Source organism: Pogoniulus pusillus, chromosome 29 (genome assembly GCF_015220805.1).
Source record: "Pogoniulus pusillus isolate bPogPus1 chromosome 29, bPogPus1.pri, whole genome shotgun sequence".
NCBI lineage: Eukaryota > Metazoa > Chordata > Aves > Piciformes > Lybiidae > Pogoniulus > Pogoniulus pusillus.
Window position 1 is genome coordinate 16,715,058 of NC_087292.1, and position 23,171 is coordinate 16,738,228.

At 59.2% G+C, this 23,171-nt stretch overlaps 1 protein-coding gene across 2 annotated transcripts in view; it reads left to right on the forward strand.

Moving 5' to 3' along the window:
- The first annotated feature begins 4,529 nt into the window (after positions 1–4,529).
- Positions 4,530–23,171, forward strand: part of HELZ2 (helicase with zinc finger 2) — a 40,192-nt gene continuing 21,550 nt past the window's right edge. For both annotated transcript variants that reach the window (XM_064167650.1, XM_064167652.1), the window contains exons 1-8: positions 4,530–4,631; positions 12,063–13,197; positions 13,286–13,469; positions 13,835–13,939; positions 15,769–16,292; positions 17,204–17,836; positions 19,898–20,681; positions 21,418–21,493. In XM_064167650.1, the coding sequence (XP_064023720.1) occupies positions 12,203–13,197; positions 13,286–13,469; positions 13,835–13,939; positions 15,769–16,292; positions 17,204–17,836; positions 19,898–20,681; positions 21,418–21,493 (3,301 nt within the window). In that variant the 5' untranslated portion in view covers positions 4,530–4,631; positions 12,063–12,202. The remainder of the gene's footprint in view (positions 4,632–12,062; positions 13,198–13,285; positions 13,470–13,834; positions 13,940–15,768; positions 16,293–17,203; positions 17,837–19,897; positions 20,682–21,417; positions 21,494–23,171) is intronic.

A 23,171-nucleotide genomic window follows, 5' to 3' on the forward strand; every position in this document is an offset into this window, starting at 1 on the left:
ATCTATTGGGATGCTCTGGTGCGTGCCTTGCTCCCCGGGGTGGTTGTGCAGCTCCTGGTTGTGCCACACTGCTGCTCTGCTCTCCCCTGGGTGCTTCCAGGGTTGAGGGTGGCTGGTGCTAGGGTTGGGGTGGAGGTTTGGGAAGGAAGAAGCAAAGAAGTCATCTCTGGCAAGCTGTGAGTGGTGGTTGGCAGTGAGTGTGTGGATTAAGTGGTCCTGGGCCAGCAAGGATGAGGCCCCTGGGGCATGAGGAGGATTCCTTGGCCAAGGGGAAAGTCCTGTGGTTGCTTTATCTGCTGATTCTTCAGCCCTGGCTCCAGCAGAGGTGGTGAAACATCTCCGGGGAGCACAGCCCACAGGCAGAGCAGGGCCAGGCAGCAGCACCCACAGCTGGGGACCCCATGGGCTGAGTGCTGCCAGGGCAGGGCTTGTGCACCCCACGACTGAGGCATGAGGGTGAATCCCGGGGAGAGGGGGGCTTAAACCACTGCCTGAGCCTGAGGGCCCTACAGCAGGGCTGGGGGCTCAGTGCTGAGGTTCCCTTAGGTGCTCAGCTGTGCTCCCCCCTTCCCTCCTGGCACGGGGCCGGGCAGCATCCCGTGGGCAGCTCAGGGCTGTGCTGGGTGTGGAGGACTCAGATCCAGCCACAAATTACATAAGGGCTGCAGATGACTCATGCCAAGTCCCTGTTTTGGCCTGGGCTGGGTGGTGGAGGAGGCAGAGCCTCCTGTGTCTCCTGCAGGCAGCCACAGCAGCAGCCTTTGGGGAGGCCCCCCAGAGGCTCCTGGCTGCCCGAGCATCCCTCTGGCAGCGTGGCCATGCCATGGTGCTGCCAGGCTGCTGCCCACAGGCTGCTGCCAATCACCAGTTCCTCAGTCGCTGGGTTTGTCAGGGCTGGGCTGGAGGACGTTAGCAGGGCAGGAGGTGGTTAAGATTCGAGGAAGATGAGCCTTGAGGGTCCCATCCAAGCTGCTGTGTTCTGTGATTCCTTTTTCCTTCTCTTTTCAGCCTGGCAAAGGTGCACTGCCAGGCCTAGGGATCCTAAAGGAGACGCTAGGAGGAAGTTCTGGCTGACCACTGGCTGCCCAGAGAGGAGGCAGAATCATAGAATCAACCACTTGGAAGAGACCTCCAAGCTCATCCATCCCTGCAGACATCCGAGGTCAGGCTTGATGGGGCTCTGAGCAACCTGATCTACTTGGGGACGTCCCTGCTGGCTGCGGGCCGGGAGGGGCGGGGTGGGGGTTGGACAAGGTGAGCTTTAAAAGGTCCCTTCCCACCCCAGCCGCTCTGGGATGCTGTGAGATGCTCCAGCAGCATCTTCACGGGCAGGGCTCGGCGACTCTCGGCTTGTCCTGGGAGGGTTCTGCGGCACACGAAGGCAGCGAGGCCGGGGCGGGGGTGGGGGGGCGACAGCAGCAGCTCTGATTTCGTGAGGAAATCCCCCCCCCAGGACTGTCGGCTACATCACACCAGGAAGGGAAACCGAAACTGAGGGCTTTGAGCGGGGCGATTGTTTGTCTCCCAGCAGCAGATGCTGCGTTTCGACTCTTCCCCCGCCCTGCTCTGCTGCTCTGGTGACGCAGCTTTGCCTCCTCCTCCTCTCTCCTCCGGGCCCAGGCAGAGGCTTCCTCAGCTCTGCCGACCAGAGATTAAGTAACAGCAGAGCTCAGCTTCTGCCCTGCTGCCTTCGTCTCTTCCTGTGGCTGATTTTTTACGGCAAGGAAGCTCCGAGGCTTTACGTGAGCTGGTGAGAGCTGCTTGCTGCTGGAGCATCCCACCTGGAAAACCGCAGTGCTGCCTCCACACAGCCTGCCTGCAGCATCGAAGGGAGCTCCCAGATTTCCTCACCCTTTCCAGGTGGGATACGTCCAGACAGCCCACCTGGAAAAGCCAAGTCAAACCTCCAAATAGCCCAGGAGGAAACCTCCAGATGTCCCACCTGGAATATCTGAGGGAACTTCCAACTACCTCACCTGCAAAACCCAAGTGAAACTTCCAAGCATCCCAGCTGGAAAGTCCAAACAAAGCCTCACTGTCAGGGTTGCTCTGCCTGGATGAGCCTGGCAGTGCCCATCCTGGCTCTGGCATCTTGGAGGGGGCTTTCACAGAATCAGAGAGTTAACCAGGTTGGAAAAGACCTCACTGAGTCCAACCTAGCACCTAACCCTCCTCACTAAGTGCCTCATGCAGCCTCCTCTTAAACACCTCCAGGGATGAAGACTCCACCACCACCTCCCCGGGCAGCCCATTCCAGTAGGCTTTGTTTGGCTTTTCCTGCTGCCTGGTGTCCCCCCCGGGCTGTGACAGGGCTGCTTGATGTGGCTTGGACTCAGTGCTGTCGGGGGGGGGGGACAATTGCTGCCCCTCAGGCAACACGAACCAGGCAAGAGCTCCATCCCGGGGCTGCTGCCCTCCTGAACTCTTTGGCCTGGATGAGCCCTCCCCGTGCTGCCCCAGCTGCTGATGCTTCCCATGGCAGCTGCAAGGAAAGTCCTTCCCGGGCAGGATTGCTGAGTGAGGGCTCTGCGGGGTCAGCTCCTGCTGCCAAGGCTCCTGGATGGCAAAACGTGGAGCAGAGCAGAGCAGAGGACCAGGCAGGTGTGCTGGTGCTGGTGCTTTGGGAAGCAGCCAGGTGGGTCTGCTGCCCATGCCTGCCTGCTTCCCACAGCCACCCATCACTCTGCTGCCACCCATCCAGCACCCACAAGCCCGGGCTGCCCCCTGCCCCTTCCCCAGTATGAAAGCCCTTTCCTTTGGGGCTCTCTGGGTGCTGCTGGGTGGGAGCTTACACCTCGAGGACACAGGCTCACAGGATGTCAGGGGTTGGAAGGGACCCAAAGAGCTCATTGAGTCCAACCCCCCTGCCAGAGCAGGACCAGACAGTCTAGCTCAGGGCACACAGGAACACATCCAGACAGGCCTGGGAAGGCTCCAGGGAAGGAGACTCCACAACCTCTCTGGGCAGCCTGTGCCAGTGCTCTGGGACCCTTCCAGGCAAGAAGTTCCCCCTTGTGTTGAGGTCCTCTGAGGCTGGGCTCCCTCTTAGACTGCCAATGAGTGCAACCAGAAAGCTGGAAGGGAAAAAAACCTCCTTCCTCTTCCTCCTTTCTTCAGTGTTGACAACCACCAGGAACCAAACCGTGCCCCTTCCTCCTTCCCCTGCTCCTGCCAGGCTGACTCTCGCTTCCTCCCTCTTTTCTCCTCTTCCTCCTCCTTTCGAGGACAGGCTTTTCTGTCCCTCACTGGTGCTGTTGTGCTGGGGACCTGCAGGGTGTCCCCAGCACGCAGTGCTCACCCCTCAGTGGAGGGATTCCACAGCCTTGCTGTGGGCAGGGAGCCTTTGCCTGCGGTGCCTGCAGTCCCCTCTGCTCGCTGGCCACCGAGGCGTGGTGCTGGGGGCTGGTTGTGTTCCAGGGCTTGCAGCTGGCTACTGGCATGAAGATAATATCATTAGGTGGGAAGCCTGGGGCCTGGCTGCACCCAGCACAGTGTCCACCCTGGGGCTTGGACCTTCCAGAAGCTTCAGGGCCAGGCTGGTGAGAGACAAAGAGCTGCTGCAGCTCCTGTGCTCTGGTGCCGCAGCTGGGGCAGGGGTTACAGAATGTCAGCAAGGGGGGGGGGGGTGTGTGCAAGTGAGCTCAGGAGATCAGCCACTCCGACCCCCTCTGCTAGAGCAGGGCACCCACAGGGTCACGATGCCCAGCTGGGCTTGGGAGCTCTCCAGAGGGGATTCCACAACCCTGCTCCAGGCCTCTGACCTCTCACGGACCAGAAGCAGCCTCCTGGGCTGGGGATGCTGAGGGCTTCTCACAGCCTGAGTGCTGCTCACTGCCTCCCACCCGGGGTTGCTCAGAACTCTTACCCCCCGAGGTGCTGAGAGCCCCCTCCTCATGCCCTGGGGTGTGCTCAGACCCCCCCAGCCCGAGGTGCTGAGGACAGGGCTGGCTTGGGGGTTGTTTTTTCTTGGTTCTTGAGGGTTGGACTCTGGAGCTGGATGCAGCTCAGCAGGGCACGGGATGGAAAACGAAAGTGACGGTGCCAGGGAGAACGGAAAGTGGAATGTCGCCGCCTCCCCCCACCCCCCCCCGCCCCGGGAGCCCTTTTTAAGCGGATCTCGGCTGGCAGCGGAGAGGGGAACCCTGCCCGGGCTGGGCACCGCTGCCACCTGCCACCGGCGTTACCATAGCCCCACAGCCCGGAGCCGGACGGAGTGCGAGCACAGCCCCGGCCCTTGGCGGGTGAGCAGTGGCAGCAGCCGCGCCGCGGAGAGGGGGACCGCGGGGATGTCTCGTCCGGGGATGCGGGGTCACGGGAGCGGAGTGGGCAACCGCCACAGCCGGGCCCGGGTGGGAGCGCCCGGTGCTGCTCGGGGCGGCCGGCGCTGGGCCCCCCTCCCGCTCTCGGCGCCGCTTCTCCCGCTCCGCCGCCTCCCGGGGCCGGTGCGGGCTCCCCCCGCCCCGCCGGCGCTTGCGGGAGGGGCGAGGCGGGGCTGCCGTGATGCAATTTCCGCGAAGTCCAGCCCCGGTTTGAACGCGAGGAGGCCCCAGAAACGAAAGCGGCGGCGGCGGCGGGTCCCCGGGCCCCCCCCCGATCTCCCGGGGTCTCCCCGGTCCCCTACGGTTGCAGCGGTGAGAGCGGCGCGGGGGGCTCCGGATTGGGGGGGTGGGGGTGCAGGGGGTGCTCCCCATTGCCCTGCAGCGTATTTTGGGGGGCTGCCCGCCGTGGGGGGCTTCAGGGTGCTCATTCCTCCTCCGCCCCCGGCCCAGTCTGCAGCATCCCTGCCCGTGCTGGGGCAGTTCTTGGATGGGGCAGCAGGAGCAAGGTGCAGGGTGTGGGGACAAAGCCCCTGGCTGGAGGGCAGGGAGCAGCCCGGCCAGCAGGGGCACACGGTGCCATCGCTGGTGCCATGGCGCTACCCTCCCCACTGAGCTCCGGGGGTGCCATCTGGGAGCTGGCAGCGAACTTTTCACCGCTGGGTGCGGCAAAGGCAGGAGCCAGGGGGGTGCGGGTGCCTGGGGCGGGGGGGGAGCTGTGCACAGCCCGGGGCGGGGGGGGAGGGGGCCGTGCATTGCCCACCGGTTCGAGCAGCGATGCCATGGGTGGCACCTGGCAGAGCCAGGCTGGCAGGAGCGTGCGAGCTCTCGGGGTGGGACTTGGAGTGAACTGCTGAAAGGAGGAGCCCCAAAACTTCTCGAGGGTGGTTTGTGTCCAGGAGGGGCTGCGGTGCGGGAGCAGCCGGGAGAGGGACGGCAGGCAGTGGGGTGGCATCCAGGAGGTAATTTCTCCTCCAGCCGTGCCAAGCCCTGCCAGCCAGGCTGGCTGCACTGGCGGGGCGCTGGGGCTTGTTGTGCTGGTCCTGCTCCGCTGCTCCCGGCAGGCGCAGCCCAGAGCAAAACCTCCCTGGGTGCCCAGTCCGGTGCTGGGCCGGGACTGGTAAGTGGGGCATGGGGACTGTGGTCCCCTGGGCCTATTCTTACCCCTGCAGAGGGCTGTCCCGCCGCTCTGCCCCACATCTGCCCTGACCGAGGGGCACTTGGCTTACTCCAGCGTAGAGCATTGCCTAATCTCCTGTTAATAATTAACGGAGGCAAGACCTGCCCAGGGGCTGCCTTCCTCCCGCTGGGCCGGACTGGCAGAGGGACGTGGAGCAGCGGGACTGGGCTCTAGGGGCTTGAAGAGCATTGCTCTGCCCTGGTCCTGCTTCCACTCCCTCTTTCCAAGGAAATGTGATTATCCCTGGCATCTGCACAGCCCTGCCAGGCATCTGCACAGCCCTGCCAGGCATCTGCCAGGAGGCTGTGCTCAGAGGTAGTGTGGCCTGGTCCTGATCCCAAGCAGCTTCCTGAGCCTGGGGGAGATGCCCCTGGTGAGGTGATGGCTTGGGTTGGGCTGCTTCAGTTTGGGTTGGTTTCATTTGCTTCGGTTTGGTTTGGTTCTGTTTGGTTTTGTTTGGTTCAGTTCAGTTTGGGTTAGTTCACTTTGCTTCAGTCCAGATTGATTTGATTTGACTTAAGTGTGGCTTGATTTGCTTCAGTAAAATTTTGGGTTGGTTTAGTTTGGGTTGGTTCAGTTTGTTTTGGTCTGGGTGGATTCAGTTTGGTTTGGTTAAGTTTGCTTTGTTTTGATTTGACTTGGATCAATTGGGGTTGGTTCAGTCCCACTCAGTTTGATTTGTTTTGATTTGGTTTGGTTCAGTTCAGTTTAATTTGGTTTGAGTTGGTTTGTTTCAGTTTGGTTTAATGTGGTTTGGGTTGTCTCAGTTTGGTTCATTTTGGGTTGGTTCAGTGTGGTTCAATTTGGGTTGGTTTGGTTTGATTTGGTTCAGTTCAATTTGAGTTGGTTTGGTTTGATTTGGTTCAGTTCAGTTTGGGTTGGTTCAATTCGGTTCAGTTTCTGTTGGTTCAGTATGGGTTGGTTTGATTTGGTTCATTTCAGTTTGGGTTGGTTCAAATTGGGTCAGTTTGGGTTGGTTTGGATTGGTTTGGTTCAGTTCAGTTTGGGTTGGTTTGGTTTGATTTGGTTCAGTTTTGGGCTGGTTTGATTTGGTTCAGTTCAGTTTGGCTTGGTTTGGTTTGATTTGGTTCAGTTCAGTTTGGGTTGGATCAGTTCGGTTAAGTTTGGGCTGGTTTGTTTTGATTTGGTTCAGTTTAGTTTGGGTTGGTTCAGTTTGGGTTGGTGTGGTTTGGTTTTATTTGGTTCAGTTTGGGCTGGTTTGGTTTGATTTGGTTCAGTTCAGTTTGGTTTGGATGGCAGCAAGGCTGGTGCTGGGCAGCAGGTGTCCACGTTGGTGCCTGGGCAGGGGATGTGCAGCTGGGAGCGAGGCAGACGCCCACCCTGGTGGGTCCATCAGCTCCTCACTGCTGCAGGACCACATCTCCCCTGGGCTCTGTGGCCATGCCAGGGTGGAGGTGCTTGGCTCCCCAGCTCCAGACACCAGATTTCAGCTTCTCTCCTGCGTGGCACTGGGGTGCCTTGAGCATCACAGCCTGTGGCTTGCTGGCAGCTGCTGCTCTCCATCAGCCCCCATGCCCTTGGGGCGCTGGGATTGTGCTCCGTTGGCAGTCATAGAATTGGTTTGGTGGGAAAAAGCCTCTAAGATACTCTAGTCCATGAGATCATCCAGTCCAACCTTCAGCCCAGCACCACCATGGCCATTAAACCATGGCCCCAAGTGCCATGGCCACAGGTTTCTTGAACACCTCCAAAGATGGAGACTCCACCACCCCCTTGGGCAGCCTGTTCTGATCCCTGACCACTCCTGCAGCGAGGAAATCTTTCCTCATCTCCTACCTAAACCTCCTCTGGGTCAACTTGAGGCCGTTTCCTTTTGTCCTGTCTTTTGTTCCTTGGCAGAAGAGCCCAACCCCCACCTGGCTCCAGCCTCCTTTCTGGGAGCTGTAGAGAGCAATGTGGTCTGCCCTGAGCCTCCTCTTCTGCAGGTTGCCCATCCCCAGCTCCCTCAGCTGCTCCCCCCCAGCCCTGTTCTCCAGACCCTTCCCCATCTTTGTTGTCCTCCTCTGGAGCTGCTCTCATCAGAGTTTTATCAGCAGTAGGACAAGCTGCACCTCCTGGGGTGACCTCATTGCTGTCTGCAGCTGCCTGAAGGGAGGATGTAGCCAGGTGGGGTTGGGCTCTGCTGCCAGGCAGCCAGGGACAGAAGAAGGGGACACAGCCTCAAGCTGTGCCAGGGCAGGTTCAGGCTGGATGTTAGGAGGGAGTTGTTGTCAGAGAGAGTGATTGGCATTGGAATGGGCTGCCCAGGGAGGTGGTGGAGTGGCCGTGGCTGGAGGTGTTGAAGCCAAGCCTGGCTGGGGCACTTAGTGCCATGGTCTGGTTGGTTGGGCAGGGCTGGGTGCTAGGTTGGGCAGGCTGAGCTTGGAGCTCTCTTCCAGCCTGGCTGATTCCATGATTCTATGGCTCCTCAAGCTTCTTCCTGCCCTGTGGCTCTCCTCCTGGGGTTGGGTTGCAAAAGCTTCTGTGGCATTGCCCTGTTTTGGGTTTGGTTTTTGATATTGATTTTGGTTTGGGTTTGTTTTTATGGGGTTTGTTTGTGTTTTCTTTCCCCTCCCTTTCTTCTCTGCTCTAAAGTGGTCGTAAAGAGAGGAAAAAAACAAAGAAAGCTTAAATTTGGCTCCAATGCTGCACAGAGACTTTAAGAGAAGTTTGGATTTCCCTTTCCTCTTCCCTTCCACTTCCAGCCCCAGAGCTGCTCTGCTAGCTTGCTCGAAATCAAAAGCTTTGTTGGGGAAAAAAGGGAAGGGAAAGGAAAAGGAAAGGAAAAGGAAAGGAAAAGGAAAGGAAAAGGAAAGGAAAAGGAAAGGAAAAGGAAAGGAAAAGGAAAGGAAAGGAAAGGAAAGGAAAGGAAAGGAAAGGAAAGGAAAGGAAAGGAAAGGAAAGGAAAGGAAAGGAAAGGAAAGGAAAGGAAAGGAAAGGAAAACCAGCAGGAGAAATCCACCCTCTGAAGGTGGACTATTCCCTCGTAGCCTCTTCCCGCTGGGATGTCCTGCCTGGGCCACCAACGCCAGGAAGAGCCCACGGTTTTCATTGGGCTGCTGTTGAAATGGTTAACCAAGCAAGTTGGTGGTGTGGCTGCTGCAGGACACCTCCTCTGGGAGCGCTGGGGTCAGGGGAAGGCTCAGCTCTGCCGCTCCAGAGAGCTGATTTCATCCTCACCCTGTGCGAGGCTGAGGGGGTTGGGAGCGGCAGCCTTGTGCAGATGTTGCACAAAGCCTCAGCGGTGCCTTTCCCAGGAGGGCTCCTCTTAAGGAGGAGACTTCCAGAGGGAGAGAGGTGGAACTGCTCCATCAGAGGGGAAGCTGAGCTGTTCCCAAAGCTGCTGGTGCTAGCCCCGAAATAGCCTTGCTAGACCCTGCGTGGAGTTACTGGGACAAGCTGAGCTTGCAGCAGCAGGGAGGCTCTGCCTCTGCTCTGGCCTTTGGCTTAGCTCCAGCTGATTCCTGATCTGCTGAGGAAAGCTGGGAGGGAATGGTCTCTCTTAGCATCACTCTCTGGGATAAGGGACAAGCTTCAGCTGATTCCTGATCTGCTGAGGAAAGGTGGGAGGGAATGGTCCCTCTTAGCATCACTCTCTGGGATAAGGGACAAGCTCCAGCTGATTCCTGATCTGCTGAGGAAAGCTGGGAGGGAATGGTCCCTCTTAGCATCACTCTCTGGGATAAGGGACAAGCTCCAGCTGATTCCTGATCTCCTGAGGAAAGCTGGGAGGGAATGGTCTCTCTTAGCATCACTCTCTGGGATAAGGGACAAGCTTCAGCTGATTCCTGATCTCCTGGGGAAAGCTGAGGGGAGGAGGAGGGTATGGTCCCTCTTGGCATCATGCTGTGGACCAAGGACAGTGCCTCCAGGCTGGCACAGGATGGGTATTTGCCCTCTGCTCCATTCTGCAGCCCAGGATGGAGTCCTGCAGAGCTGTGCCTGGGGCAGAACTTGTCCCCCCAAACCACAGCTCTGAATCCTAGCAGTTGGGTTTTATTCCCAAGTCTCCATGAGCACAGGAAGCATTGTCAGGAGCAGCCCCTGGTGAAGGGTCTGCAGCCCCATGCCAGCTCTGTGTAGTCTCACTGGGGCTCAGTGGAGCACCCCTTGGCCAGAGACACCGCATCCTGCTCTCCCTCCTGCCTCTTCATGGCTTGCAGGTGCTCTCCTGGGTTTTCCTTGTTTCCCAAGTTATTTCACTTCCATGAGCAGCTTTCCCCCTTCATCAGTCAGGGATCAGGCAACACCAAAACTTGTGCTGTGGCCTCAACATTTCCTTTTGTGGCAGAACCAGAGCAAAGAAAGAGTTTTCCTCTGCTTCTGTCTGAGGAGCAAAGGCTGAGAGCCTGCAGAAGAGCAGCCCCAGAGGGGAGCTGAGCAATGCTCAGCAAGAGCTGAAGGAGCTGTGGGGGGCAAGAGGCTGGGGCCAGGCTCTTGTCAGTGGTGCCCAGGGACAGGCCAAGGGGCAGTGGGCACAGACTGGAATCCAGGAGGTTCCCTGAGGAGAAACTTGTTTGGTGTGAGGGTGCAGAGCCCTGGAGCAGGCTGCCCAGAGAGGCTGTGGAGTCTCCTTGTGTGCAGAGCTTCCAAGCCCAGCTGGGCAGTGTGCTGCTGGGCAAGCTGCTGGGGGTGCCCTGCTTTAGCAGGAGCTTGGCCTGGCTGATCTCCAGAGGTCCCTTCCAAGCCCTCCACGCTGGGGCTGTGTGTGTGAGCACACTGTGAGGTGCAGTGGGTTTGCAAAGGGAGGCTCAGAGGTGACTTGGGGTGATTCAGCTCTCGGTGTGGAGCGCCAGCAGTGGCACAGTGACCCGAATTGTGTCAGAGGAAGAGCCAGCACGGCCGTGGGACTCCACCAGCGAGCCTCACAGCTCACTGAAACTGAAACCAGCAGATCTGCCCAGCAGCAGGCTGGCTGCCAGACCTTGAGAGATAAGCAGGGCTGGTGTTGATCCACCGAGCGCGTGTCCAACCTGCTGCGTGCCACAGAAGTAGGATTAGAAGCAGAGAATCTCGGAGTTGTTTAGGCTGGAAGAGACCTTCGAGATCATGGAGCCCAACCCTGACCCCAGCCCTGCCAGGGCACTGCCAAGCCATGGCCCTCAGCACCACAGCTCCACAGCTTTGAAACCCCTCCAGCAACAGGGACTGCACCACTGCTCTGGGCAGCCTGGGCCAGGCCTGGACAGACCTCAAGGGGAAGAGATTGTTCCTCATGGCCAACCTGAACCTCCCCTGGGGCAACTTGAGGCCATTTCCTCTTGTCCTGTCACTTGATAATAGGGAGAAGAGCCCAACCTCCACCTCCAGGCTCCAGCCTCCTTTCAGGGAGCTGTAGAGAGCCAGAAGGTCTCCCCTCAGCCTCCTCTTCACCAGTTTGGGGATCAGGAAAAGTTTGTTTCCTGCCAGAGCGGTCAGGCACTGGAAGAGGCTGCCCAGGGAGGTGGTGGAGGCACCATGCCTGGGGATGTCCAAAAGCCATGAGGCCGTGGCACTTGGGGACATGGTTTCCTGGCCGTGGCAGCGTTGGGCTCATGTTTGGATTCGGTCTTGGAGGACTTTTCCAACCCAAACAGCTGTGTGGGTTTGTGACTCCATCGTCTGCAGCTGGGAGCACCCCTGCTCACCGTGCCCCCCGAGAGCTGGCCCACGGCAGCTGTGGATCAGCACCCACGGTAGGTACTCAGCAGGAGGCTGGGGGCTCTGCTTGGCAGCACCCCTTGCCCACAGACCCACCCTGGCACGCTCCCTGCGCCCCGAGCTGCTTGGCCCAGCCACCAGACCCTGCAGCGGCGTTCCCAGGGACGCTCCTGGCCTCTGGTTACCCAGGAAACTGCTGGCAAAGGCTGGAGCCGGTGACCATGGAGAGCAGGGAGCCCTGAGTCACCTTCAGAGCCAGAGCTCTCCCGGCTGGATGCTTCCCAAGCTGGTGGCTGGAGGAGATGCCAGCAGGTCGCTGATCCAGCGTCTGCCAGCCTCGGGTGCTGCAGCCTCGGGGCACAGAGGGCGCTTGGGTGCTTGCTTCACAAATCACCCTGCATCTTCTGTGCCGTGGGGAGGATGGGGCTGGGCATCTGCCCCTCTGCGTGGGGCAGTGCTGGGCTTACCCAGCCAGACCCAGAGGTGAGAGCAGGAAAAAGAAAGAGAAAGTTGGCAGGAGCAAAGCAGAGCAGGGGAGGTGCTGCAGCAGGAAGAGGAAGTCAGATCATGCAGCTGTGGGGCAGGAGGAGGATGGTGGCCAGCGAGAGGACTGTGCTGGGCCCTCCAAGGCAGCCTTGGGCAGCTGGGTGGTAGCTGCTGATGATCTGTAGGCTATGGCACCCCGGAGCCCTGGAGGAGCCCTTCCTGCTCCTCACCCTAGTCACACAGGACACAGTCCCCTGGGAGAACAGGACTGGGTGAGTGTGTGGGAGGAGACCTCACGCACTTGGGCGCTGAGGACGGGGGCAGCTGCTGGCGTTGGATGAGGTTCCTGGTTGCTTCCTCGAGGGCAAGGCCAGGACATGCCCAGGCTGTGCCCAGCCGATGCCTCTTGCTAAGTCACTTGCTCCTCGTTTCTTTGTCAGGCTTTGTCACCTCGCTCTGATGCTCAGCAGGTACGTGGCGAGCTAGGACACAGCAGCTCCATGGCACCTCCTTCCCCTGGCATCACCTCGTAGGACCTTCCCGCTGCTACTTTTGCTCCGCCGAAGCTACAGTGCCAAAGATGCCGACGGCGACCGGCCCGGCGGTGCCACTGGACAAGCTCCAGGAGCGCCTGAAGCTGCGCCTGGCCTGCTCCAAGTGCAGCGTGAGAGAGAACGAGACCACCTACCAGCTGCAGGAGGTGGAGCACAACTGCACCTACGAGATCCTGCTGGCTCGCCGCCACCGCAAGCGCCGCTGGAGGAAGATCTCCCGGCGGCCAGGCTTCCCCACCCCTGCCCGCTACTCCGTCTGCAAGTACTACCAGGCGGGAGTGGGCTGCAGCAAGCACCCGACCCCCTGCTCCTTCGCCTGGAGCCGCGAGGAGGCGGCGGTCTGGAACTTCGAGCGGCAGCAGCAGGTGGAGCGGCGCTGGCTGAAGGCTGCCGTGCTGCAGGCGCAGCTCGGGGGCGACCCAGGTGCCGGCCCGCGGGGCCCGAGCAGCGTGGCCGAGGAGATCATCAGCGAGTTCGGGGGCCAGTTCCAGGAGGTCTGCAAGCCTTGCTTCTTCGGCTGCCCGCAGCGCATCTCGGAGGAGGGCGGGGGGCGGCTGTGCCAGTTTCACAGCCGCTGGGACCCGCTGCTGGTGCAGGCGGTGTCGGACGGCCGCAGGAAGAAGCAGTACACGGCCATCCGGCCCTGCCCCGAGTTCAGGTCCACCTTCAGCTACTGCAGGTTTGTCTCCAGGGGCCAGCTCTGCAAGCAGGGCCTGCAGCGGTGCCGTTATGCCCACAGCGACCTGGAGATGGCCGTCTGGGAGGCCGAGAGGGAGCAGGGCTTGCTGCGCTCCGACCTGCTGCCGCCCGCCGACGGCTGCGGCACCAACGGCGAGCCGCTGGCGCCCGCTCCAGCCCACTTCTACTGTCGGCTCTGCCTGGTGACCTTCAGCTCGCAGGAGAGCTTCGAGAGCCACTGCTCCTCCGTGGAGCACAGGCAGATGCTGTTGGACGACACCTCCATCCAGTGGGTCCATCGCGCACCGCCGCTGGGGCTGACCTCGTTCTCGCTGTGCAGCAAGTAAGGCAGCCAGCCGGGGCAGAGGGCAGGGGGTAGCTGGCACTTGGGTGGCCCCTGGGTGGCACCTGGGACGTCTCTTTCCCGACAGGATGGAGATGTGTGAGATGGGGAAGAGCTGCACCAAGGCTCATTCGGCTGAGGAGCTGCAGGAGTGGATCCAGAGGGTGAAGATCAAAGACAAGAAGAAGAAGCAAGCGCTGAAGGAAGGGCTCCTGTCCTACCAGGATCGGCTGCTCAACGAGTATCAGACCTGCTCCAACGAGGTGTTGATTGTGAGTAGTGGGTGGCAGGGTGGGAGCATCGCGAGAAGCCTCTTGGCTAAGAGCTTGGCCACTGCTCAGCTTTCCAACAGGGGGTTGCATCCCCCTTCTGTCACCTCCTTTGAGGTGGCAACCAAAGAGCCCGCTGGGGCTACCCGACCACGCTGCTGTGCCCTGGGTCCATCCTCTCCCCAAGGCAGCTGTGTGGGGATACAGCAGCGGTGGGTGAGGACTGAGTGTGGGGAGCTGCTGATGGTCCCCTCTCAGGAGGATGTAGAGTGAAAGGCAAAGGATGAAGTTGGCCCTGAGGAGGGCTCTGCTGTGTGTGTCCCTGGGATGGTGCCTTCAGTCCCACCCCTCTGCTGCCTCCCCCACAGATGGCTGAGCAAATCAAGGGGGTGAAAGTGGTGTGTGAGCAGGACCTGCACGTGCAGTTGGACAGGAAGAAAAGTTACCAGTGGAAGTTCAAGGTCTTCTCTCAGGTAAGCCCAAGACTGCTCAGGGGCAGTCTGCGAGCCACTGCCAGCAGCACAGTCCTCATCCTCTGGGGCGCTGGGTGGTGGTTTTTAGTGGTTGTTTCTGTAGGGGGTAGAGGGATAAAGGTTTGGAGATGACCAGGAGGATAGTGGCTGAGGGAGTTGGGGTTGTTCATCCTGGAGCAAAGGAGCCTGAGGGGAGACCTTCTGTCTCTCTACAGCTCCCTGAAAGGAGGCTGGAGCCAGGTAGGGGTTGGGCTCTTCTCCCAAGGAAGAAGTGACAGGACAAGAGGAAATGGCCTGAAGTTGCCCCGGGAGAAGTTTAGGTTGGACATGAGGAACAGTTTCCTCCCCTTGAGGGTTGCCCAGGCCTGGCCCAGGCTGCCCAGGGCAGTGGTGGAGTTCCCATTGCTGGAGGGGTTCCAAAGCTGTGGTGCTGAGGGCCATGGCTTGGCAGTGCCCTGGCAGGGCTGGGGTCAGGGTTGGTCTCCATGATCTCAAAGGTCTCTTCCAACCAAACCCATGCTGTGATTCTCTTGGTGAGGATATGGGTTGGGTGTCTGGGAGTAGCTCAGGCTCAGGTGGTTCTTAGCTGGGGCCATGCATGGGGGTTGCAGCCAAAGTGTCTTCTGTCTCCTCTGGAGTGATGGGGCTGAGGTGGCTCTTAGCTGCTCTCAGCACCTCCCACTCACCCTCACAAGTAAGGAGGCTCAGCAGCTGTCCTGCCTAGGATGTTGTGGGGTGCTGAGGACCAGAGCTTGAGTCTCATTGCCCTCTCCAACTGCAGAAGATTCCCATTCACTGGCAAACTTGGAATAAACCTACACTCTGAGGCTCTTGGAGACCTTTGGACACTTGCTGTGGGCTCCTACTTGCTGTAGGCTCCTCTGAGGGGAGTTTCAAGGGCAGCGTAGCTCCAGCGTGCAGGTGCAACACGGTGCTTGCTTCCCGCAGCAGCTCCCCGTAGGAAAGGCTGCTGTGGGAGGACCTTTCCAGCTGCCGAGGTCTTACCCTGGGCTGCCCTCACCGTGTGCCACTCTCTTCATAGAATCATAGAATCAACCAGGTTGGAAGAGACCTCCAAGATCACCCAGTCCAACCTAGCACCCAGCCCTATCCAGTCAACCAGACCATGGCACCAAGTGCCTCATCCAGTCTTGAACACCTCCAGGCACAGAGACTCCACCACCTCCCTGGGCAGCCCATTCCAATGCCAATCACTCTCTCTGGCAAGAACTTCCTCCTAACATCCAGCCTATACTTCCCCTGGCACAGCTTCAGACTCTGTCCCCTTGTTCTGTTGCTGGTTGCCTGGGAGTAGAGGCCACCCCCTACCTAGCTACAGCCTCCCTTCAGGTAGTTGTAGACAGCAATGAGCTCTGCCCTGAGCCTCCTCTTCTCCAGGCTGCACACCCCCAGCTCCCTCAGCCTCTCCTCATAGGGTTTGTGCTCCAGGCCCCTCACCAGCTTTGTTGCCCTTCTCTGGACATGTTCCAGCACCTCAGCATCTCTCTTGAACTGAGGAGCCCAGAACTGGACACAGCACTCAAAAGTGTGGCCTGAGCAGTGCTGAGTACTGGACAAGAATAACCTCCCTTGTCCTGCTGGCCACACTGTTCCTGATGCAGGCCAGGATGCCATTGGCTCTCTTGGCCACCTGGGCACACTGCTGCCTCATCTTCAGCCTACTATCTATCAGTACCCCCAGGTCCCTTTCCTCCTGGCTGCTTTCCAGCCACTCAGTCCCCAGCCTGTAGGTCTGCTTGGGGTTGTTGTGGCCAAAGTGCAGAACCCTGTACTTGGCCCTGTTAACTCTCACCCCATTGCCCTGGCAGAAGCCTCTGCAGCACGTGGCGCTCCTCAAGCGAGAGCCTGGAGCCCATTTCTACTTCGTGAGCCATGGAGCTTCCGAAGCCCTCTACTACATGTGCGGGGACCAGGTGCCCGTGCTGCTCTCCAAGCCCCGCGCCGCGCTGGTGGAGGTCCACATGGACTGCTGCACCCTGGGCATCTTCGAGCAGTGGGTGGCCTTCGACTTCGGCAGCCGCCCCGTGCTCCTGCAGAAGATGAGGGTGAAGGTGGGCAGGAGAGATGCCCCCCAGCACCTGCCTGGCAGCTGGGAGGATGCCCGGCCCGTCGACATCGTGCGCTGGCACCGCGGCAACCGCATCGTCGTGTCCAGCGTGACGAGGACCAGCGAGGACATGGAACTGCTGGCCAAGTACAAGCCTCCTGCCCTCGCGCTGGACTACAGGGGGGAGGGTGGCACGACCCTGCCCATCACCCGCCTCAACTACCGCCAGAGGATGCACAGCTTCCTCTTCAGCGAGGAAGAAGCGGAGCAGGCTCTGGTTGCCAAGTAAGTGCCCGGCGTGGTTGCAGGGAGGTTCCTGCTGGCCGTGGACCGTGGGGCTGTGGCTAAGCCTTGGGGCTGTGCTGCTGCTCAAGTTTCTCTCCCATCTAGGTTGGGTGCTCTGGTGCCTCCCCAGGGAAATGGAGATGCACCGAGAGAGGTGGTATGGTGGGTGCTGATAGGAGGGGCAGGGCTGGGGCTTGGCCTGTGGCCGTGGAGATTAGTAAGCTCCTCTAGGTGCCTGGGGAGGCAGCATGGCCCTCGCTGGGTGTCACTCTCCACTCTGCAGCAGGGTGAGTGCTTGCTGATGAAACAGATGGGGCTGGGCCTCTGTGCTTCACCCAGGGTCTCTGTGAGCATTCAGAGTCTCTGTGGTTCATTCAGGGTCTCTGTGGTTCATTTGGGTTCTCTGTGCTTCACTCAGGCTCTCTGTGGACATTCAGGCTCTCTGTGGTTCATCCATGTTCTCTGTGGTTCATCCAGGTTCTCTGTGGTTCATCCAGGTTCTCTGTGGTTCATCCAGGTTCTCTGTGGTTCATCCAGGTTCTCTTTGGTGCTTCATCCAGGTTCTCTTTGGTGCTTCATCCACGTTCTCTGTGCTTCAACCACGTTCCCTGTGCTTCATATCCACGTTCTCTGTGGTGGTTCATTCGGGTTCTCTGTGTTTGTTCATTCAAGTTCTCTCGTGGACCATCCAGGTTCACTGTGGACAGTCAGAGAACCTCTGTGGTTGTTCATTCAGGTTCTCTGTGCTTCATTCAAGGTTCTCTGTGTCCATTCAAGAGCAGGCTTGACATGAGCAGCCTGATCTAGTTGGAGCCGTCCTTGCTGAGCGCAGGCTGGGGCTGGTCAGGATGACCTTTGAGACTCCATTCCCACTTGATGCCATCTGTGACTCTGTTTCCCCCTCCTTCCAGACTCAACTTGCGGGTCCTCATCTCGCTGACCTCCATGCTGCAGAACCTCTCCTTGGGGATGAAGATTGCCCTGCCCGGGGAGCTCTTTGCTGAAGTGCCTACCCCATACAACCTCTCTCCAGACACAGACGAGGGCTACCTGCTGACCAGGTCTGCGCCCACCGCCTTCCTGGCGCTCGACCCGCCCGTGGACAAGCGGGTCTACGAGGTTCTGGTGGAGCACAAGGCCACCACCGAGAAGACCATCTGGCTGCAGATCCCAGAGAGGTGCTGCTCGGACCTGAGCTTCCAGGCCAACACTTCCCACAGGGTGGAGATCCAGTTCCAGATTGACCAGCTGCTCTTTCGGCACTGGCACCAAGCCGTGGACCAGCTGCTGGATGAGAAGCTGGTCCTGCCAGATGTTGCCAGCTGCTCTATCCCCTACTCGCTTGGCTCACCGCAGTGTGGCAACGTCAAGCAGAAACAAGCCATCTCCTTCATCACGGGCCAGACCACCAGCAGCAGGCAGGTCCCACCTCTCCTCATCTATGGGCCTTTTGGCACAGGGAAGACCTTCACCTTGGCCATGGCCACCCTGGAGATCCTCAGGCAGCGCAACGCACGGGTGCTGATCTGCACTCACACTAACAGGTGAGCAGCAGGTGGGAGAAGAGGCAACCAGAGCCTGTGGGTTGGGTCCAAGCAAGCTGTGCCACCCAAGGGTGGTGGCTCAGCTCATTTCAACTCCACTGTCACCTAGAAGGGTTGGACCAGATGATGCTTGGGGTCCTTTCCAACCTGGATGAGAGGAGATCTGATCAATGTGTGCAAATATCTGAGGGGTAGGTGTCAAGGGGCTGAGGCCAAACTCATTTTGCTGGTCCACAGCAATAAACCAAGGAGCAATGGACTGGAAGGTGTCCAGAGAAGGGAGACAGAGCTGCTGAGAGACCTGGAGCACAGCCCTGTGAGGAGAGGCTGAGGGAGCTGGGGGGGTGCAGCCTGCAGAAGAGGAGGCTCAGGGCAGAGCTCATTGCTGCCTGCAGCTGCCTGCAGGGAGGCTGTAGCCAGGTGGGGTTGGGCTCTGCTGCCAGGCAGCCAGGGACAGAAGAAGGGGACACAGCCTCAAGCTGTGCCAGGGCAGGTTCAGGCTGGATGTTGTTAGGAAGTTGTTGTCAGAGAGAGTGATTGGCATTGGAATGGGCTGCCCAGGGAGCTGGTGGAGTGACCGTGGCTGGAGGTGTTGCAGCCAAGCCTGGCTGGGGCACTTAGTGCCATGGTCTGGTTGGTTGGGCAGGGCTGGGTGCTAGGTTGGGCTGGCTGAGCTTGGAGCTCTCTGCCAACCTGCTTGATTCTGTGATTCACCTCAACATGAGGAGAAACTTCTTTACAAGCAGGGTGACAGAGCCCTGGAGCAGGCTGCCCAGAGAGGTTGTGGGGTCTCCCTTGACATGGAGGTTGGACTGGATGATCTCTGGAGGTCCCTTCCAGCCTCTAAGGTTCTGTGATTCTGGTCCATTGCTTGCCAGGTGGAACAAGCAGGAGCCAAGATGTGTGAGGTGGTGCTGAGCTGCCCTGCTCTTAGCATTTCAGTGCACTTCAGTGACTTCTGTAAAGAAATTCATTTTTAATTGGAATGTCTTCAGCTGCTGCAGCACCTTCTGCAAGGGAGGAGCCTGGCAGGGGTGGAGGTCTTGGTGGAAGAGGCAGCATCTTCCTGCTGGAGATAGGTGTGGAGAAGAAAGTTGTTTCTTTCTAGCCTCTGGAAGAAGCAGAAAGCCATTTCCTGACCCTGCTGGGGCGCTGCTGTGCTCTGCTGGTCCTTGGAGGCTTTTGAGCTCTGTGCATGTGCCAAATTGTTGACTCTTCCAGGGAGAGCTTGAGAGAGAGGAAATGCAGATGTGGGCTGACTGCTGCTGGGTCTGCCTCCAGAGAAACCAGGTCAAGATGGCTAAAATTAAAGCAGTTGCACTGTGAAGTGTCCACACTCCACCCTGGCGGCTGCCACTGCCCTGGGTCTCCTGCGTAACAGATGAATGGCTCTAATCTTAGCCTGTGTCAGGCTGCTGCTTTGCAGAGGCTCCTGCTGCACAGCTTGGGTCACCCACCTGGGCTGGGGGTGGTCAGAGGGGAGGTCTGAGCGAGCTGGCCCTAGAAAGCAGTTGGAGTCACGGACTGTGATGGAAACATTTCTTGGAGTGGCTCCAGAGGAGGCCACAGCAGTGCTGGCAGGGCTGGCAGGGCTCTGCTGCGAGGCCAGGCTGAGAGACTTGGGCTTGGTCAGCCTGGAGAAGAGAAGGCTCCAGGGAGACCTTCTGGTGGCCTTGCAGTGCTTCAAGGGACCAAAAAGAAAGCTGGGGACAGACCTTTTGGGCAGGGCCTGTTGGGACAGGACAATGGGGGATGGTTTGAACTAAAAGAGGGAGATTGAGAGTGGAGAGAAGGGAGAAGTGTTTGCCCCTGAGGCTGGGGAGAGCCTGGCCCAGGCTGCCCAGAGAGGTGGGAGCTGCCCCAGCCCTGGCACCACTGCAGCTCAGCTTGGTTGTGGCTGTGAGCATCCTGCTGTGACTGGGGATGTCCCTGGGGACTGCAGGGGGTTGGAGTGGATGAGCTTTAGAGGTCCCTTCCCCCCCAAACCGCTCCGTGGCTCTCTGACGGTCACAGCCCTTGGGAACACCTCTTGCAATTGCTTCCCTTTGCGCTCCCCTGCAGCGCTGCAGACATCTACATCCGGGAGTACTTCCACGAGTACGTGACCAACGGGCACCCCTGGGCAGTGCCCCTCAGGATCATCTCCCCCGACCGCCTGGTCTGCCTGACCGACTCCACCACGCAGATGTACTGCTGCCTGTCCGACGACCTGCGCTCCTTCCGCCCCCCCACGCGGGCAGAGATCGACAGGCACCAGATCATCATCACCACCTCCACCCTCTCCAAGCACCTGAAGGTCCCCCGGGGCTACTTCAGCCACATCATGATCGACGAAGCCGCCCAGATGCTGGAGTGCGAAGCTCTGATCCCGCTCTCCTATGCCACGCTGGAGACCCGCATCGTGCTGGCTGGGGACCACATGCAGGTCACCCCCAAGCTCTTCTGCGTCAAGGATGGGCAGTCTGCTGACCACACCCTGCTCAACAGGCTCTTCCAGTTCTACCAGAGGGAGAAGCACGAGGTGGCCAAGAAGAGCAGGATCATCTTCAACGAGAACTATCGCTCCACCGCGGGCATCATCGAGTTCGTCTCCAAGCAGTTCTACGTTGGCAAAGGCGGTGCCATCCAAGCCAGTGGCAATATCCCACCCCACCCTGAAATGTACCCACTCATGTTCTGCCACGTGCCTGGCATGGCTGAGAAGGACATCTCCATGATCTCCTGGTACAACACCTCTGAGATCATGCAAGTGACTGAGAAGGTGAAGGAGATCTTTGAGAGGTGGCCGGAGGAGTGGGGTGCCCCAGAGCTGAAGAAGATCTGTGTGGTCTCCCACGGGAGGCAGGTACGTAGGAGGGCCCCGTGTTGCCCATCCTGTGGAGCTCCTGGCCACTCTCAGCACTCCCAAATAAGTGCTGGGCTCTGTTGAGACCAAACTTGTCTCCTCCACCAGTAGAAGTAGAGCATCTGGGTCCTTGTATGCCACCAGTGGGTTTTTGGAGGTGCTGTCCAGCTGGGCAGCAAGGCGTGGGGTGGTGGGAGCAGAGGTGGCTCCTGGTGGCATGGATTAGTTGAAAGCTCCTTTCAGCAACTTCTAGGCAGGTTAACTCTGGGACAGGCTGGGAGCAGTGGCTGAGGGCAGCCCAGGACATGTGGCTGCTGTTGGGTAACTGTTAAGGGTTATCTCCTCGTGGGGGTGGTCTGAACCTGACCCCAGGCCCTCTTGACTCCTCCAGGAGTTCAGATCACCCCCAGAGAGGAGACAGGAGGAGCTGGGGTCAGGTTCAGACTAACCTCAAGGTGGAGTCAAGAGGGCCAGGGGTCAGTCAGGAGGACATGGGGTCAGGTTCAGATCACTCCCAGAGAGGAGATAGGAGGACCTGGGGTCAGGTTCAGACTAACCTCAAGGAGGAGTCAGGAGGACCTGGGGTCAGATTCAGACCCCCCCCCAGGAGGGGTTAACCCTTAGCAGTAGCTTGGGGAAGCTGCAGCTGAGGAGGGTGGAGGGATCTCGGCGCTGGGTTGGAAGGCTGCTGCTGAGCTGGAGCTCTGCTCAGCGGGGCCTGTTGCTTTGTTCCCAGGTCTCTGCGATGAGACAGGAGCTGAGGAGGAAGCACTTCCAAGATGTGGTGGTAGAGAACTACGAGAACTTGCCAGGTTTGCCTCTTGTGCAATAGTTCAGTCGGGGCTGGCTGCTCTCCGAGGTTGTCTGCGTGCCAGGCAGAGCTTCCTCACTGCACGCTGGAGGACAGGAGGCTGCACTGCAGCTGCAGGCGCTGGGAGGGGAGGCGCTGGCTTGCTAGCAGAGGTCTGTCTGGTGTCTGGAGGCTGTCCTCCTTGCTTCAGTGCAGAACACCCTCTCACCTCCTGGCAAAGCACCCCAGTGGCTTCCCTGCCCTCCTCCGAGGCAATGCCACTGCTGCGGCCACCGCAGCCCACGTGCAGGAGAAGGGAGTGCCTGGAAATCCTTTGGCTGGTTTCCATCTCCTCCTTGGTGGTTCTTTGATTCCTTTCTTTTTTCCCCTGGGTGACTCAGATTTCCCAGGAAATTGGGGCTGCACCCAGCTGCCAGCTCCTCCCAAAGACCCCAGCGCTGCTGCGCGGGAGGGTGAAGGCTCTGTCAGTGTCACCTCAGGGATGTGAGCATGTGGCAATCATCTGGAGCCCCAGGGAGCAGCAGGGGAGGCCAGGAAGAGAAGGGAATTGAAGCCAGGGTGGCTTGTGGGTGCCAGACACAGCCAGAAAACCATCCAGGAGCTCGCTAAAGGAGGAGCTCAGCTCGCCCCAGGCTCCATCTCTGGACACGTTCAAGATCAGACTTGACGTGGCCCTGGGCAGCCTGATCTAGTTGATGTCCCTGCTAACTGCAGGGGGGGTTGGACAAGGTGACCTTTGAAGGGTCCCTTCCAACGCAGTGCAATCTGCCAGGCTGCTGCTCTGGATGTCAGGAGAGGGACAGGGCTGGTTTTGTCCTCAAGGACTCCATTTGTGACTCATCCGTGGGCTTATTACTGTTATTATTTCTTCATGGTGCAGCTGGGCCTCCTCCTGGTGCGAGTGACTGACCCCTGGGGTCTGCTGCTCATCTCCACACCCTTTCCCTGCAGCTTCTTAGAATCTTAGAATCATCAGGGTTGGAAAAGCCCTCTAAGGTCACACAGTCCAACACCACCATGGCCATTAAACCCTGTCCCAAAGCGCCACGTCTGCAGGGGTGGTGACTCCACCACCTCCCTGGGCAGCCTATTCCAGTGCCTGTCCGCTCCTGCAGGAAAGAAATTGTTCCTCAGGACCAAACTAAACCTTCCCTGTGGTGCCCAGTGACAGCTCAAGGGGCAGTGGGCACAAACTGGAAGCCAGGAGGTTCCATCTGAACAGGAGGAGAAACTTGTTTGGTGCTTGAGGGTGCAGAGCACTGGAGCAGGCTGCCCAGAGAGGCTGTGGAGTCTCCTTCTGTGGAGAGCTTCCAAGCCCAGCTGGGCAGTGTGCTGCTGGGCAGGCTGCTGGGGGTGCCCTGCTGGAGCAGGGGGGGGCTGGACTGGATGATCTGAAGGATTGGACTGGATTTCAAGGCTAGGTTGGACGAGGCCTTGAGCAACCTGTTCTAGTGGGAAGTGTTCCTGCATATGGCAGGGGGTTGGAACTGGATGATCTTTTGAGATCCTTTCCAACCTAAACCATTCTATGAGCTCCAGAGGTCCCTTCCAACCCCCCCCATGCTGGGATTTTCGGATTCCATGATCTTCAGGAGCTGCCTTATTCCCGTCATATGGGTGCCCTAAGTCAGAAAAAGAAGGTCACACCAACCCTTAGCCACCCAGCAGGCAGCAGATGA